Source organism: Staurois parvus, unplaced genomic scaffold (assembly GCF_062004578.1).
Source record: "Staurois parvus isolate SC_StPar_1 unplaced genomic scaffold, SC_StPar_1.0 ptg000635l, whole genome shotgun sequence".
Lineage (NCBI taxonomy): Eukaryota > Metazoa > Chordata > Amphibia > Anura > Ranidae > Staurois > Staurois parvus.
This window is the reverse complement of record NW_028318431.1, coordinates 1,099,488-1,117,783: the sequence shown is the minus strand read 5'-3', so window position 1 is coordinate 1,117,783 and position 18,296 is coordinate 1,099,488. Positions and strand designations below refer to the sequence as shown.

Here is an 18,296-nt window from a genome sequence, read left to right as displayed (position 1 = left end):
CTCAGCTTGTCTGTGTTCTTCACTGGCCAGTCCTCTTGTTGGCAGCTTGTCATTTTGGCAGCGCAGTGTATTGGAGACGTCACTCGTCAATCATGTGCTAGTAGTTGAGCTGTTTGGCTTGGGCACTGTCACAGGGGAGCAAGTTGCATGGTCCCTCTATAACCAGCAGTGCTGGAGCAGGTGAAGGAGCACTGGCAAGATGAGTGTAGGGAGTGTTGGAGGGAGGGCCTTTTGCAGAGACAAGTAACCTTGCCCTACATGGGTAAGGAGTGTCTTTCTTTGCTTGAATAGTTGAGTTGATTCATTTCCAGAGGCATATTAAGCCATCAAAGTTAACAAGAATTGCTTACACTATAAAAAACAAAACAAAAACAAAGAAATAAAAGCTCCCAGGGGGCAGAGGTTTAATTCCACTTTAAATTGGAAGTAATATAGGATCCTTAGAAATATACTGTATGCACCATGATGTAATGCAAGAGCAGAATGAGTTGAGGTTTGGGGTTGATTTTCTAAAGGAAAATAGGCTGTTCACCTTTAGTGAAAGTGGAGAAATTTCACTTTGCAAAGAATACCTATTCACGTACAAGAAAAAACAAAACAAAAAAAACCCCTCATTTTTGCCTGCACGTGATTGGATGGTGGGAGTCAGCAGAGCTGCGTCTCATTCACTTGCAAAGTGAACAGTCTGTTTGCCTTTAGTAAATCAAACCCATTGACTTTGACATTTGTGTATGCTCCATGCTTGGCCTAAGTGTTTTCAGATCTAAAATGCTCCAGGATGCCAACCCATCAGTCATATGATATTAACCTCCCTGGCGGTATTCCCGAGTGTAGCTCGGGGTAAAGTTTCAGCACCACAAGCGGTAACCCCGAGCTACAATCGGGAATACCTTGCAGCGTTGCTCCGGGATCTCTTCTTCTCTTTTCTTGTCCTTCGCTCCTGCGATGTCCCACCTGCAGTGTCCCTGGCAATGTCCGGCTGATGCCAGCATCTGTCTTACGGGTTCCGTTCCCTGCGACGTCAGGACGTACGGGGACGGAACTGGCGGGAAATTTGAAAGTTGTAAGAGTGACATTCACTGAATTCACTAAAATCACATAGTAAAACATTACTGTATCAAACCATTTCACATACATTTTGTCCCGAGTGCTTTGTCCTGTGCCCTGCCTGCATTTTTACTGTTCTTTCTGTCTGGAAACTGAGAAATGTCCATGGCGTCCAAAAAGTGTCCCTTTAGGTCAAAATCGGTTTTAGACCAGCTAGAGAACAGCGATAGTAAATCAGAACTACTTGCAGAATTGAGTGATAATGATTCGTGGGGAAATTCGTCATCAGACACTGAAAACGATTCTGCGACTTTGCTCAGTGATGTGCGAACTTGGCGCTATATTTCAAATTTCAGTGTTTTTGGTTTGATTACATTATTGAATTAAATTTATTATTATATTATTTTTTATGATTATTTATTAAATTATAATTTATGATTTCGTGTTTCAAATTTTAACATACCCGGGATGTTTACTAGACTCTTGTTCGGACAGATTTCAGTGAGTTATTCCTAAAAATTACAGGCCTACAATAACAAAAAAAACATATTTCCATGCAAAAAAAGTACTGCTTTGAGCACAGAAATATGGACATAATCAGACCGCTAGGGAGGCTACGTTGCCATAGAATACCGATCACTGAGCATGTGTTTGTTTAAAGCTACTTTCATTTTATTTGTTTTTTATTATACCATTTTATGTACTTTTATTTTGTTATCTTTGTTTCTGTGCGCCTGGCACCAGTAGCCCTAGATTCAACTAGACTCTACTAGAGATTTATGCCCTAGCCAAAAAAAAAATGACATACCACAGGCCAGCGTAGTTTTATAGGTAGAATAAACTTAATTCCTAAAGCTGAGTATACACGTTCAGTTTTTTCTTGTTCAGTTAGCGGGTTGAACAAAAAAAAAACAAACAATTGACAGATCCCTGCATTACCACAATACATGATATGGGGATCTCTTCTGCAATGGCTGCAAGCACTGATTAAATGCTGTTTTTTCAGCAAATTTGTTTGACAGAAGCCAGTTGATAAACTGGCTTCTGTTGGACTGCCAACAGTACACATGTACCAAAAGTTTGGTATGTATTTATCGTGGTTAAGAGTCTATATATTACATTAATCTCGTGACTAATGTACAGTGATCTACCTTGTGTAAACTCAGCAGACGGCATACTTTGACAGCCTTTGTCAGCAGAAGACACACAGCCCAGTGTTGTGTGAGATGATGGGTGCGGATCTACTGTATACTGTGTAGCAGATTAGATCTACCTCCAACATACCAGTTGTTCATGCAAAGACAAATTATTATTATTATTATACAGTATTTATATAGCTCCAACAGTTTGCTCAGTGCTGTACAATATAATGGGAGACAGTACATGAGACAGCACAGTAATAATACAATACACGAGGGGTTCGAGGGCCCTGCTCCTTGGAGCTTACAATCTAGGAGAAAAATGTGTACATTACAAATATATATACCTAATGAGTTGCCTAGATTGATTTTCCTTAAAGTGATATTAATGGCATTTGTTTTAAAATGACAAACACAATATAATTTCCTGCTTTATGCAGTTGCTTTGCACAGAGCAGCCCTGCTTCTCCTCCTCTCAGGTCCCCCACCAGCAGAACAAGCAGCATGCTGTCGGGGCACTGAAACAGGCTCACTCCTGAGCCGCTGCTCTGAGTGTCCATTCACGCACAGAGTTACTGCTTGACCCCCCCCTCTCATTGGTTTACTGGCTGTAATTGACAGCAGCAGGAGTTATTAGCTATCTCAGCCAATGAGACGGAAGAACAAGCAGCGTGCTGTCGGCGCACTGAAGCAGGCTCACTCCTGAGCCGCTGCTCTGCGTGTCCATTCACACACAGAGTTACTGCTCGACCCCCCCCCCCCTCTCATTGGTTCACTGGCTGTTATTGAAAGCAGCAGGAGCTATTGGCTATCTCAGCCAATAAGAAGGGAGAACAAGCAGTGTGCTGTTGGGGCACCAAAGCAGGCTCACTGCTGAGCTGCTCTGCATGTCCATTCACACACAGGGTCACTGCTCGACCCCCCCCCCCCCATTGGTTCACTGGCTGTGATTGACAGCAGCAGGAGCTATTAGCTATCTCAGCCAATAAGAAGGGAGAATCCCCAGAGAGCCAGGGTTCATGATGGGGCTCAGGTGAATATTGGGGGGGCCGCTGCACATGGAAGGTTTTTTGCTTTCATGCATAGGATGCATGAAGGTAAAACCCATGAGCCTTTACAACCTTTTTAGGTATAAAGAAAGTCGGAATTCAATTGACTGACTGATATTTTCACTCTTTTTTTATTCCAGCCTCATAATTATCTGTACTGATCAGGTTTATGAAGTGCCATGAGGAATCCAGCTGTTAAGTTCTGGGAGTTTTCTGATAAATGGCTGCAGATTTCAGCTTTCCTTCCAAATCTCTCGTCCTAACACTTTTTGTATCAGCTTGACACCTAGCATACTTAGCTTGTATTTGCTGCCTCATTACTTCACTCCTTTCCACCAGAAGTACACGTGTGAACTTCTATGCTGCTGTGCACTTTACAGTTGATTTTTTTCATCATTCCATTGCATATTGTAGTTATATAGCCAGTGATCACTGTTGTCATAAAACATTACCAGGTTGCATGTTTTTTCCCTCGTGTAGAGGCCCCATGTGTGCTGCAGATTTATATTAGAACCTGGCTGCGATTATATGCCCTGCGTCCAGAGCGGATCTCTCACGTGTCATCACAGCATGAGCAGCCACGTGGGTGAGAGAGATTTGCTTGCAATGGGGCTGTCTCTCGCAGCTAACTGCAGGAACACCCACTGGAGTTCTCACATATAAACGCAACCAGGATACATTTGCAAGTATGAATGCACCCTTAGCAAACACCTATGTTCACTTTGCCCTGCACCCTGTTGAACTGAGTATTGTAACAGCTCATTCAACAACCTTTTGTAATGACTACTCCTTACTAAAACTGGGCCTGATTACAACACAGCATGAGCATTGATGCAATCAGCATACCCTTATGTAGGCCATAGACGGTTCGTTTATCAGCCGAATGTTCGTCCGCACGAAAAATTGGCTAATATTCATGCCGTCGGCTGTTTTTCGTGAATCTTCTCGTTGCTAGAAAATCCAAGAAAAACAGCCATTTTTCGTAGACATTGGTGGTGGCAACGGCAACAACAGATTTTTCGTTTATCAGTCGATAAACGGCCCGTCTATGGCCAGCCTTAGACCTCATGCACACGGGCATATGAATTTATGCTCCAAATGTGCTGGATGTTTTCTGCTGGAACTTGGTTGAAAAACATCCCTCTAATTTCACATATGTACACATGTTTATGCAGATTTGGCTTTGAGTGTAAATGTGTTCTACTGGCCAAAATATTAATTTATTCTGGCCATTGGAACACGTTTACACTCATACACGTTAATTATTCTCGTAGGCTCCCCTCTGAACGCAGCTTTGGTGCATTTTTTTTATACTGATCTAAACATCTGATGTGCATGGCCACTTAGGCTAACACAGAACTGCATTTAGAGGCAAAAATAAGAGGCCTCTGTTGTTTTAACAGCAGCATTTTTTTTTGCCCGTGTACATGAGGCCTAACAAACTGATACACTGGGCAGTATGGGAATGTAGCCTGTAAGATACAACAGTACGCATCGTACAAATTGTCCCTGGAAACAGCTAGACCTTTTTTTTTTTAACTTAATAATGTGAATGATTCCACATTTGCGTCTGTCTTCATTTAATGATCTCCTACCCACCTTCTGAAGAGGGAGCTGGATTAAAGCAATAGTAAACCACAGCTTGCAAAAAGAAAAAAAAAAATTCCATGCAAGGTAATGTTATAATATACTAGTATGCATTGCATTCTAACACATTAGGAAGGACTTAATTTAAAACAAATTCCTCCACAGACCTGCTGTCATTGCTGCAGAGGTTTCCATTTTCACCAGGTCTTCCTTCCAAGTTCGCGAGCTCTGGCCTTCTGACTGGCCGAGGCACGATCATGTCACTCCCGCACATGCGCGCGAGAGTCTCAGGCCACGGGTATGCTGTTCCTTTAGAGCACATGCGCAAGCGGTGTATGTTTAGGAGAAATTCATTTTACCTACAGTTAAGCTTATGATAAGCTTGCTTGTAGGTAAAAGATACAAAAGTGGGTTTAATTCCACTTTAACTACTCCCTTGATATGAATTACATCTTTTATTATGTCCAAGGATACCAAGCAACTTTGACACAAAGTTTTAGGCAGCCCCCAGCAGGTTGAATGAAAAAAACTGACTCTATTCCCCCCATCCACTCACTCCATGTGGACCTGGGAATCTGACAGCGGGGAGATTTCCTTACCATCAGAGTACACCAATCTGCATTGCAGGTTGTAGCCTGTAGTGCTAGTTGAGCATAGAAAATCCATCAGAATGGCTGTACAGAAATCGATCAGTAGATCGACTAAACCTCTAGGGGGGGTGCAGGGGTGGGCTGTGCCCAAGATGTTATTTGCTTCCCCACCAATGTCTCTGAGAGTGCATCCATGAGCCATGAATCTGTTGGGGTAACTTGATGTAAGAGGGCATAATTGATGTAAAAAGACACTTTCATGGGGACAGGTAATGTAAGGGGGCACACTGAGGGGGCATTTGTTGTAAAGGGGCAATTCTGATAGTGACCCTGATGTAAAGGAGGAATTTGGTAGGGACACCTGTTATAAGGGTTGTTCATCCTAATCAAATGACAACCCAATACTTGCTAAATTTCCCTCTATTCTACCAGTTAGATATTACTTCCTGGTCATAACTGGTCAGAAGTGCGTCTGATGACCAAGGGAATACTGGTTCCCTGCATCTGTGACGGACTGTCATTGACTTACACTCCATTGACCTTATGCCCTCTGACTTTTCTTTTTACTGCACCCCCAGATCAGAGTTAGATTTGGCCCGGATATAAATAATCATTTATTGATCACTGCTGACCCTTTGAAATAGCTCATTCTAAGGAAGCAGGAATCCTAGCCCCACCCCTGTTACCCCTCCCCCCATTTACCTTCCCTGGCCTTCTCTCTTTCTTGCCCCTCATTACTCTTTATACAACTTTCTCTTTTATTTCACCTACTTTCCTTCTGTGTTTCCTGGGTGATTTTGGAGCCTCTTTACTTACCCCATTACCTAACATACTATACCCATGCCATCTCGCTCTAATCTGTTTCCAATTCTTAGTCCCTCTTAACCAGGGGGGTGTTTGACTCATAAATATCTACTGTCAGCTGCAAGAGACTTAATACCCCAAGAATGTAGGTCACGTTCTGCAAGGTACACAACATGAAGGCAGTAGATGTTTGCTATGGGTTGGATTTCCCAACCACTTTGTTCCGTACTATCCTTTCTGGTCAACACTGTTGCGGATGGGGGAATCGCACCTGTTCCCACAACCACCCGCAGCCAAAATGCGCAGCTCTTTAAAAACGTGCAGGGTTGACATTCATTCTTAATGGCACCCCCACACATCTTAAAACACATATGCGGGTGTGGGAGCCGCAGGGAAATTTCTTGGCCGCTGCATTTTTTTCAAGTGCTATGCCGACCAAACCAGCCCTATGGTTTATGCTGAGATCAAAACAAGTGCTGTTGTTGGTGACCTATTGAAAATGCTCTTTTCTGTACTGTCAGTTTGTTTCTCCGGTTTCAGTCACTGACCCGGGCAAGTATGCTGTAGTGAAATTAAAACTCTTCAGCTGCATACTTGTTTTCTGGATTAGGCATTCAGAAAACATTGAACCAAGATCAGCATGAGAGCAGAACACAGTGAATTTCCATAAGGAAGCCAATTATGGCAACCTACTATACTTTACTGATAGGGTAGTGTATGCAGACTTGCAGCAGAGGTAATGGGGCAATCGGCAATGAATTTAAACTTGCGGGATAAACATAGATCATACTCATAGGTCTATGCTCAAAATATAGTCTATAGACAAAAAAGGTTTTAATAAATAAATGGACCACTCATCTATGTTTCTCCATATTTATATGTTCTTTAATGCAGATGGCTGCTCGATCGCCTGGCAACAAGCTGGTGTCAGAGAAAACTTGGGGCTGAATTAAGAATCGGGAGTCTGGGGTTCCTACGGTTCAAGAACATCAGTCTGAAGTTTGGAAAGCAACAGCAACAAACCTTGGTGAGTATGTGATGAGTTTCCTGTGAAGCGAGCTGAACAGGAACTGTTTTTCCTATGTTCCCTCTGCATCCCTGGGGTGATAAAACATTCAGTAAAGAAGGAAAATCACTTCTGAACGTGTCTTAACATTTTCCTGTTTCCTGATATCTTGACATCGGCAGTGGGGTTTAATGGAACAGGTCATGTATCTTTTTCGTTCTCTAAACAGAATTTGCAAAAAAAGCTGGTTAGGTGGCCAATGTGCTGATTTCCTTTAACATATGCCCAGAATAATGTGTTGCCTGTACCCACCCTGTTTTAAAGGGTAAGCACACATTTAAAAGCATTTTCAGAATTCAGCTACTGCAACTTTCCTAATCTAACCACATACTACAGACGCTGAGAAGAGATACCGTATTTTTTGCTCCATAAGACTCACCTAGATTTTAGAGGAGGAAAACAAGAAAAAAAATATTCTGAACCAATGGACTGCAGACATAGTACAGGAGATGACCAGATACTGCAGACATAGTACAGCAGATGACCAGAGACTGCCGAAATAGTACAGGAGATGACCAAAGACTGCGGATATAGTACAGGAGATGACCAGAGACTGAAAACATAGTACAGGAGATGGCCAGAGACTCCAGACATAGTACAGGAGATGACCAGAGACTGCGGATGTAGTACAGGAGATGACCAGAGACTGCGGATGTAGTACAGGAGATGACCAGAGACTGAAAACATAGTACAGGAGATGGCCAGAGACTCCAGACATAGTACAGGAGATGACCAGAGACTGCGGATGTAGTACAGGAGATGACCAGAGACTGCGGATGTACTACAGGAGATGACCAGAGACTGCGGATGTACTACAGGAGATGACCAGAGACTGCGGATGTACTACAGGAGATGACCAGAGACTGCGGATGTACTACAGGAGATGACCAGAGACTGCGGATGTACTACAGGAGATGACCAGAGACTGCGGATGTACTACAGGAGATGACCAGAGACTGCGGAAGTACTACAGGAGATGACCAGAGACTGCGGATGTACTACAGGAGATGACCAGAGACTGCGGATGTACTACAGGAGATGACCAGAGACTGCGGATGTACTACAGGAGATGACCAGAGACTGCGGATGTACTACAGGAGATGACCAGAGACTGCAGAAGTACTACAGGAGATGACCAGAGACTGCGGATGTACTACAGGAGATAACCAGAGACTGCAGAAGTACTACAGGAGATGACCAGAGACTGCGGATGTACAACAGGAGATGACCAGAGACTGCGGACGTACTACAGGAGATGACCAGAGACTGATGACACCAGAGACTGCAGGGGAGAGGGGTGGGTGGTTGGGGGGGCGGGTACCCGAATTTGACAGGTACCTCCACGTAGTCTTGTGGGACACGTGACAGGGTCAAGAATACGACGGGGTCATTCACAAAACGCAGCTCTTCTCGCACATGCGCAGTGGGCACCTGGCTGTGAAGCCGCAAGCTGTCGCAGCAGGGTGCCCACACTGAAGATGCCGGCGCCGGGGAGAAAAGACGGCCAGTGAAAGCAGAACACTGTTGGACCGAGGAACAGGTTCTTCTGCACAGCAGAGCCAAGTGGCCGGCTCGGTATTCTAACACGGCGGCGGGAATACCGGGCCGGCCGCTCCATATTTGCTCCATAAGATGCACAGACATTTTCCTCATTTTTTGGGGGGGGAAAAAGTGCGTCTTATGGAGCGAAAAATTCGGTAATTTCAAACTGGGCAGAGGCTGGCAGATTGGTCACATCCTGAGCACCTCCAACTTGCTTGCAGTCCATTGCATGTTCTGTAGGATGCTGAAGAACAATGGCCCTCTCCAAATCAAGTCAAATGCATGTGCCAGACATGACTGATTCTTTGTCATTCACACAACCACCATATAGGCCTGCAAACCTCGTATGTCCTAATTTGTGGTGTTCACGTTTGGGGATCTTTGATTCTTTATCTCCTGGTACAGTTGCCAAATTACAAAGCAAAATTGGGGCACTCAGGATGTGTATGCTTTGTCTGCTCTGGACTAGTATTAAATTTAGTGTTACTAAACCCACAACAGTAAAATCAGTCTGTATATGCAGTAAAGCATGCTTGTTATACTCCTGTGGAACCTAAGGGGTTAATCCTCTGCATTGTGTAAAAAGGCTGTGTGATCCTGTATTTGCTGATCCTCCTCTTCTTCTACAGTCCGCAATCCATCTGCTGATAAAACAGAGCCTTGTGGGCAAGTTGCACATGATAAATTTGGTGTGTATGGCCAGAGAGTTTTTTTTTTTCTTGGGAGAGTGCATGTGATCAGCACAGGGCCAATCAGCGCTGTCTAGACAGAGGGTCAAGGCTCCTGCAGCCTCATAGGACAATTAGTGGAGAATGAAAACCCCACGTACAAGCTTTAACCAATGCTTTGCTGGACACTTATAAAAGTCACAAGACTGCTATAACTGCTGATGAGAAAAGGTATTTAGCAGTTTATATTTACTAAAATAATTGCACTTCCATGTTGTGTGTACTGTGGGAGACCAGATATAGTGAATGAAGGGTCCTGGGTTTAGTAACACTTTACCTGTTCTCAACATATTTAGATATAGGCTTCTGTTTAGATTAGTTGCTGCACAGGGTTTGGGGTTAAGTTCTGAAAGTGCAATTAAGACAAATCTGTTAGGGAGAGGGTATTAAACAGCCAGCAGGATCAGAAATCCTGATCTGTTAGTGCATATGTATTAGCAGGTTTAGATATTGTTGTAGGAGAAGGGGGTACTTATGCTTATGTTCTGATCAACCATCAGAAAGTCGCTGTTTGCATATTCACTTGAAGTGTTGGCTGTCTGAACCTCCTGGTTGTATCCCCCCCCCCCAGTTAATTTTAAAGTTGCATTTATTATTAAGGCTCTGTGCACACTGGCTTAAAAAAACGCCAGTGCTGTTGGCAGAAAAAAAACGCTGATTTTGACTGGTTTTTTTGTACTTGTGTTCAGAAGCGTTTAGCTTTTCTTTTCTGCCAAAAAATGCAAAACAGAAGGGTTTTTTCTGCCTCTAAACGCTGAGCTTAAAAATGCCTCTAGACTACCTAAAGTACATGGACGCATAGGATAACATTAGTGGCTTCTACAGGCAAAACACTAGGAGTTAAGCCGGTGTGCATGGAGCCTAAACATCATTGGGAGTCAGAAGGAGGTGTGCTGTGCCTATCTCCCCTATAGAAAGAAATTCCTGGAGGATTAGTTTCTAATTTATTTTCCCTGTGTGGTTACTGTGTTAAAGGAATGGGAGCTCTGTGAACCGTTGATTGGTGGTCTTCATCAGCTTGGTTATTTTTGTGATTTAATGCTGGTTTGACGTTGACGATTGCCATATGTATGACCAGCATATGTGTTTCTTTTTTCTGAAAGGGTTTGTGCATGTTTGTGGAATTGCTGCTGTTCTGTTGTTTGGTCAGTTGAGCCTAGCTTAGCTGACATCTTCAAAAGGCCAGAAATCTTCATTTTCTTCCTTTCCAGTTATGCTGTAAACACCACTGTAATGTGATTTTTTTTTTTTGTTCTATAAAGGAAATTGATAGTATCTGGGTGTCTAGCAAACTACTGAATCATGAGTTACAGTAAGTATTTCCCTTTTCCTTTTATAGTTCATGTGTGTTTTGTCTGTCCTTGGGCAGATGTCCTCATCTAGCATTTACAGTGAGGAACAAAAGTATTTGAACACCCTGCGATTTTGCAAGTTCTCCCACTTAGAAATCATGGAGGGATCTGAAATTCACATTGTAGGTGCATTCCCACTCTGAGAGACAGAATTTAAAAAAAAAATTCAGGAAATCACATTGTATGATTTGTAAAGAATTTATTTGTCTTGCACTGCTCAACATAAGTATTTGAACACCTGAGAAAATTAGTGTTAATATTTGGTACAGAAGTCTTTGTTTGCAATTACAGAGGTCAAACGTTTCCTGTAGTTCTTGACCAGGTTTGCACACACTGCAACAGGGATTTTGGCCCACTCCTCCACACAGATCTCCTCTAGATCTGTCAGGTTTCGGGGCTGTCGCTAAGCAACACGGAGTTTCAGCTCCCTCCAAAGATGTTCTATTGGATTTAGGTCTGGAGACTGGCTAGGCCTCTCCAGAACCTTGATATGCTTCTTACGGAGCCACTCCTTGGTTATCCTGGCTGTGTGCTTTGGGTCGTTGTCATGTTGGAAGACCCAGCCACGACCCATCTTCAATGTTCTGACTGAGGGAAGAAGGTTGTTGCTCAAAATCTCACAATAAATGGCCCCATTCATCCTCTCCTTAATACAGTGCAGTCGCCCCGTCTCTTTCGCAGAAAAGAACCCCCAAAGCATGATGTTACCACCCCCATGCTTCACAGTAGGGATGGTATTCTTGGGATGCAACTCATCCTTCTTTTTCCTCCAAACACGACGAGTGAAGTTTAGACCAAAAAGTTCTACTTTGTTCTCATCTGACCACATGACTTTCTCCCATGCCTCCTCTGGATCATCCAGATGGTCTTTGGCAAACTTCAGCTGGGCCTGGACATGTGATGACTTGAGCAGGGGAACCTTCCGTGCAATGCATGGTTTGAAACCATGACGGCGTAGTGTTCTACCGACAGTGACCTTTGAAACTGTGGTCCCAGCTCTCTTCATGTCATTGACCAGCTCCTCCCTTGTAGTTCTGGGCCGATTCCTCACCTTTCTTATCAGTGATACCCCACGAGGTGAGATCTTGCATGGAGCCCCAGTCCGAGGGAGACTGACAGTCGTCTTTAGCCTCTTCCATTTTCTAACAATTGCTCCAACAGTTGATCTATTTTCACCAAGCTGCTTGGCAGTTGCCCCGTAGCCCTTTCCAGCCTTGTGGAGGTCCACAATTTTGTCTCTGGTGTCTTTTGACAGCTCTCTGGTTTTGCCCATGGTAGTAGTTGGCGTCTGACTGACTGTGCGGTGGACAGGTGTCTTAAAAGAGCTCAGACAGGTGATACTAAGCTAGATTAATGAGTGGAGTAGAGGTGGACTTTTTAAAGGCACAGTAACAGGTCTTTGAGAGCCAGAATTCTTGCTGTTTCTCAGGTGTTCAAATACTTATGTTGAGCAGTGCAAGACAAATAAATTCTTTAAAAATCATACAATCTGATTTCCTGAATTTTTTTTTTAATTCTGTCTCTCAGAGTGGGAATGCACCTACAATGTGAATTTCAGACCCCTCAATGATTTCTAAGTGGGAGAACTTGCAAAATCGCAGGGTGTTCAAATACTTCTGTTCCTCACTGTAACTGTGTCGCATATACTGTATGATGCTTGTCTAGAAATTTGTTTAGAATGCAGTTCTTGCACTGCATGCATTATCTAGTGATTGTGTGTGCTCTTCTCAAAGAACAACCTCAACATTTCATAATCCTGATATGTTCCTGCTGTACCATGTATGAAAAAGTATCCTGTTCTCTTTGTGTTGCTTCCTTTGTGTAAAATCCCTGGTGTTCCTGCCAGTTCCTCTGCTTTTCTATTAAGTTGACCACACCATGCGGGAGAATGAATGGTCAGCTCTCCAGCTGTGCTGGGAACTCAGCTTGCTCTCCTCCAATGATCAGACTTGTCCTGATTGCCCCCCCCCCTTTCCCCCACACAGCCTTTTATTGGGAAGTTCAGTGTAGTTCTGTTTCTCCTCCCCCAGCTCCTGTTCAGCTGAGAACAGAGGATATGTGATCACTTATAAGAAAGGGGGAAAAAAAGTATTTATAATGTTTTTTATATCTATACACAAATGTTTTGCCTTACATTTCAATTTTAAACTGAATGGTTATTTTACAAGGTGAGGGTTTACATCCACTTTAAATCCTTTTTTTTTTTCTTTGTAGTCACTACTTTGCCCTGTGTTTTGGAGAGGTGCGTATTAGAACAGACCTTCAAGGATTATCGCTGCCTCACCAAGGGACACCCAAACCTCCTTCAGGAGCTGCCCCAGGTGGCAGTGGGGACAGCACATCAATTAGTCCATCAATGCTGAAAGTCGTAACACAAGTAAGTTTTGTGGCTCCAAAACTGGCAGATGTTTTCAAGCATGGTAAATGTAACACAAATGGTCAGTTTTGTTTTTTTTTGTCTCACAAAAAAAGTAACATTTGCCTTTTCACACTTTTTCAACAATTTCAACAGTTTTTTGTTTTTTTTCAACAATTTTGAAAGTGTCTGTGTACTTGGATACTTAAGAACTTTTGAGCAACTCAAGCACTCATCATTGCACATTTACAAACCCTACTCTTCCCAGTACTCCCCTGATAGTGACATGTGACTTTCAAATTGGGTACATATTAGGCCACGTCTGTACAGTTTGCTTTCCCATAACGTATTCTATTCCTACCTCTGATCCATCAGCATTTGTTTGTGTACTGGCTTCCACAGGTCCTATTATATGCAAACCTATATTTTTTTTACCAAAATTAAATTTTTAGTACCCAACACAACTTCTAAAATTGGGATACCCTTAGAACACAATGCTGTCTTTGTGTCTGAGTTGGAATCAACTGCAAAGACCTTATCACTGGAATCTCTGAGAGATGTACGACACTGAAGGAATTATTTGTCATCTGCCTATATCTGAAATCTGAGTTTTAAATGAATTCATGACTATCGCTCATATAAACCATATAATATATGACTATGGTTATAAAAATGTCAAATTTGATATTGTGTGCCATGGCACAAGATAACAATATATTGGTTTTCAGCTGTCTTGGACCATTAGGCTTGTCAGGCTCTTGACCTACCCGTTGCCTCGGAAAGGACTTTGCTTATTAATAAGTAAGAACTGTAGGCTTAGTAAAGGAGACCATTAAAGATAATTTATGAAGTTTAACCCCTTCATGTCTAAGGGTAAAACAAATGTAAATGCCAAAGCACAATTCTGCAACGTTGACATGTGATAGTAAAGCTGTACTTTGTACATCTAGGTGGATTATACCATGATTTTTTCAGGACAAATTGGGCTTTCATTTGGTGGTAAATGATAATGGATAGCGCCTAATTTTTTTTACTATCAAAGGAAAACTGGCCCAAAATAGTAAAAAAAAACAACATTTTTTTTATTTAGCTATGTGTTTCTTGTTACGACCATAACCTACCACCAAAGAACAACCCAAAATAAATTCTCCAGCTCTTGATGATCGCAGCAATACCATATACAGTCAGGTCCATAAATATTGGGACATCAACACAATTCTACCATTTTTGGCTCTATACACCACCACAATGGATTTGACATGAAACGAACAAGATGTGCTTTAACTACAGACTGTCAGCTTTAATTTGAGGGTATTTACATCCAAATCAGGTGAACAGTGTAGGAATTACAACAGTTTGCATATGTGCCACCCACTTGTTAAGGGACCAAAAGTAATGGGACAGAATAATAATCATAAATCGAACTTTCACTTTTTAATACTTGGTTGCAAATCCTTTGCAGTCAATTACAGCCTGAAGTCTGGAACGCATAGACATCACCAGACGCTGGGTTTCATCCCTGGTTATGCTCTGCCAGGCCTCTACTGCAACTGTCTTCAGTTCCTGCTTGTTCTTGGGGCATTTTCCCTTCAGTTTTGTCTTCAGCAAGTGAAATGCATGCTCAGCCCGATTCAGGTCGGGTGATTGACTTGGCCATTGCATAACATTTCACTTCTTTCCCTTAAAAAACTCTTTGGTTACTTTTGCAGTATGCTTTGGGTCATTGTCCATCTGCACTGTGAAGCGGCGTCCAATGAGTTCTGAAGCATTTGGCTGAATATGAGCAGATAATATTGCCTGAAACACTTCAGAATTCATCCTGCTGCTTTTGTCAGCAGTCACATCATCAATAAATACAAGAGAACCAGTTCCATTGGCAGCCATACATGCCCACGCCATGGCACTACCACCACCATGCTTCACTGATTAGGTGGTATGCTTAGGATCATGAGCAGTTCCTTTCCTTCTCCATACTCTTCTCTTCCCATCACTCTGGTACAAGTTGATCTTGGTCTCATCTGTCTATAGGATGTTGTTCCAGAACTGTGAAGGCTTTTTTAGATGTCTTTTGGCAAACTCTAATCTTGCCTTCCTGTTTTTGAGGCTCACCAATGGTTTACATCTTGTGGTGGACCCTCTGTATTCACTCTGGTGAAGTCTTCTCTTGATTGTTGACTTTGACACACATACACCTACCTCCTGGACAGTGTTCTTGATCTGGCCAACTGTTGTGAAGGGTGTTTTCTTCACCAGGGAAAGAACTCTTTGGTCATCCACCACAGTTGTTTTCCATGGTCTTCCGGGCCTTTTGGTGTTGCTGAGCTCACCGGTGCGTTCCTTCTTTTTAAGAATGTTCCAAACAGTTGTTTTGGCCATGCCTAATGTTTTTGCTATCTCTCTGATGAGTTTGTTTTGTTTTTTCAGCCTAATGATGGCTTGCTTCACTGATAGTGACAGCTCTTTGGATCTCATCTTGAGAGTTGACAGCAACAGATTCCAAATGCAAATAGCACACTTGAAATGAACTCTGGACCTTTTATCTGCTCATTGTAGTTGGGATAATGAGGGAATAACACACACCTGGCCATAGAACAGCTGAGAAACCAATTTTCCCATTACTTTTGGTCCCTTAACAAGTGGGTGGCACATATGCAAACTGTTGTAATTCCTACACCGTTCACCTGATTTGGATGTAAATACCCTCACATTAAAGCTGTCAGTCTGCAGTTAAAGCACATCTTGTTTGTTTCATTTAAAATCCATTGTGGTGGTGTATAGAGCCAAAAATGTTAGAATTGTGTTGCTGTCCCAATATTTATGGACCTGACTGTATATGTATGTTATTTGTTGTTTGTACTCGTAGTACAGCCCAGAAACAATAGTGCGCATTTTGTTTTTGTCTTTTTTTTTCTACCTGACCTAAACACACTGACCCTGACATTAACACTAAATGACACCAAATTTTTTTAAAATCCTGACATTTGACCTTGACCCAACCACTAACCCTGGCTCTGAACTAGATCAAACCTTGATCTAGGTATTTTTCTTTAGTTTTATTTTTTAATATTTATTTATCTTTTTTTTTTTTTTTTTTACAAACATTTTTTTTTCTCTGTATGCCAGGAGTTAGAGAGATACAATGTATCTCTCTTCTCCATTCATAGAGAGAGAAAAAACAAGGGGGCCGGGCTGCACAGTGATTGATCAGAGGCTATCACAGCGATCACGTGACCCGGAATCAGGAGTCCCAGGTCCTGATCGTTAGAATGGGACCCGGAGCTCTCAGTGACACCGCGGTCTCTGTGCTGGGAGCGCGCCGAGTGACGCGCTCCCAGCACAAAGACAGGTATGCAAATATGCGGCACCACGGAAAAAAGCCCAGTTCCGTGAGGCCGCATATTTGTGTGCCGTCGGCGTCAAGGGGTTAAAGCAGATGGGCGCTATAGGAACATTTTCTGCAGATGTTTCAAAAACAGTATAGCTTTAACTTAAATAGATAGTATTTTAAAGGTTTGTTGTTTTCCATAGCAACAATTGAGTACTGTCCGTGATACTTTTTTTATTTTCACTAACATACAATTTTGAGGACAAGCTTTCGGGGGAATGTCCCCTTCTTCAGGTCTAAGCAGTACTGAAACAAAGATTTAGCAGAATGTTAGAAGAGATGTAGGGGATGGGAAAAAAAAAAAAAAAAGTTAAATTTAAGTGGTTGTAAAGGCTAAAGATGGGTATACAGTAACCAAAAACTGACCAGTTCAGCAGGACCTGGATGAATTTCTGTCTGTATGTACCGCTGTCTGTTCAACAGAAGCAAAAACAGAACAACACATAAAGATCAAGCCCACATGTTTGTCGCTATAGGAAGCGGCTTTCTGTGGTGGCACACAGAGAGGAGGTGGAGCCAGGAGCATAAGCAGGAAACCCGAGAAGAGGAGGGTTGGGGATGCTCTGTGCAAAACCATTGCACAGAGCAGGTAAGTATGACATATTTTTATTAAAAAAAAAAAAAAGAAGCAATTTTGCTATCACTTTAAGGCGGGAGATTGATTTTATTGAAAAAAAAAAAAAACAAAGAACAATATAGAAATGTAATGTATATTTAACCTTATTAATATTTGTCTGTTGCATTTCTGCAGTTGCTGTCTATACATCTGGATTCTGTGAATATTATGGTTCTGAATGTGGCCGAGTCTGAATCTTTGTGGCATGTCACTTTTTCGAAGATAGATGTAATACTGGACAGTGATGGGAAAAAGTAGGCAAATACTTTTACTACTAGTGTTAAAATTAGAATATACAGTATATCGAATGCATTTCCATGGTACTTGACTCACTGTAGAAATATGAATGGAATGTAACCTTTGGTGATCTTTGTCAGTTAATGTTTACAGAAACTCTTCTGCCATCAAAACACAGTTGATCTATAGATTTTGGAGTACTGGTCGTTGTGATACAGAAAAAAAGCTTGCTGCTGGAAACTGTTAAATCACTAAGGCCCTTTTACTACCTTACTGATTTATAGTCTTAACCCTTTGAGGACCAAAGGACGTATTTGTCCCATGTTAGTAATTGCGTGTATCATCTGATTAAGAACTTAAAACTCTTTTTTTTTTTTTTTTTTGGTTTGAGTCAAAATATTAGTTCTTATCAACAAACAACAAATGGATCTAGTTTTTTGCCAATTATTTCATGAAATGGCTTAGTTACAGCAACTGAAGTGTACAAACTTTAAAAACAAAAAAATTGATTCTTTTGGCGTTCCAAAACCTTACGGTCCTCAAAGGGTTAACCCACTGAAATTACAGCAAACAACCAAATTGCCAAAAACTGGAACATCCTTGTCAAGATCAAGAGATTAGTTTTTGTAAGCCAGTTTGAGTGAGGTGATTGTAGCCATATTAGTGCATTTGCAACAGGAACAATTGAGTACTGTCTGTGATACTTTTTTTTATTTGCACTAACATACAATTTTGTCCTCAAAATTGTATGTCAGTGCGAATAAAAAAAGTATCACAGACAGTACTCAATTGTTCCTG

At 42.1% G+C, this 18,296-nt stretch overlaps 1 protein-coding gene across 3 annotated transcripts in view; it reads left to right on the top strand.

Annotated features, from left to right (window-relative positions):
- The window catches only part of BLTP2 (bridge-like lipid transfer protein family member 2), a 115,961-nt gene that overhangs the window by 9,681 nt on the left and 87,984 nt on the right, over positions 1 to 18,296 (top strand). For all 3 annotated transcript variants that reach the window (XM_089693623.1, XM_089693622.1, XM_089693621.1), the window contains exons 2-5: positions 7,111 to 7,243; positions 10,815 to 10,864; positions 13,119 to 13,281; positions 17,397 to 17,515. In XM_089693623.1, the coding sequence (XP_089549749.1) occupies positions 7,111 to 7,243; positions 10,815 to 10,864; positions 13,119 to 13,281; positions 17,397 to 17,515 (465 nt within the window). The remainder of the gene's footprint in view (positions 1 to 7,110; positions 7,244 to 10,814; positions 10,865 to 13,118; positions 13,282 to 17,396; positions 17,516 to 18,296) is intronic.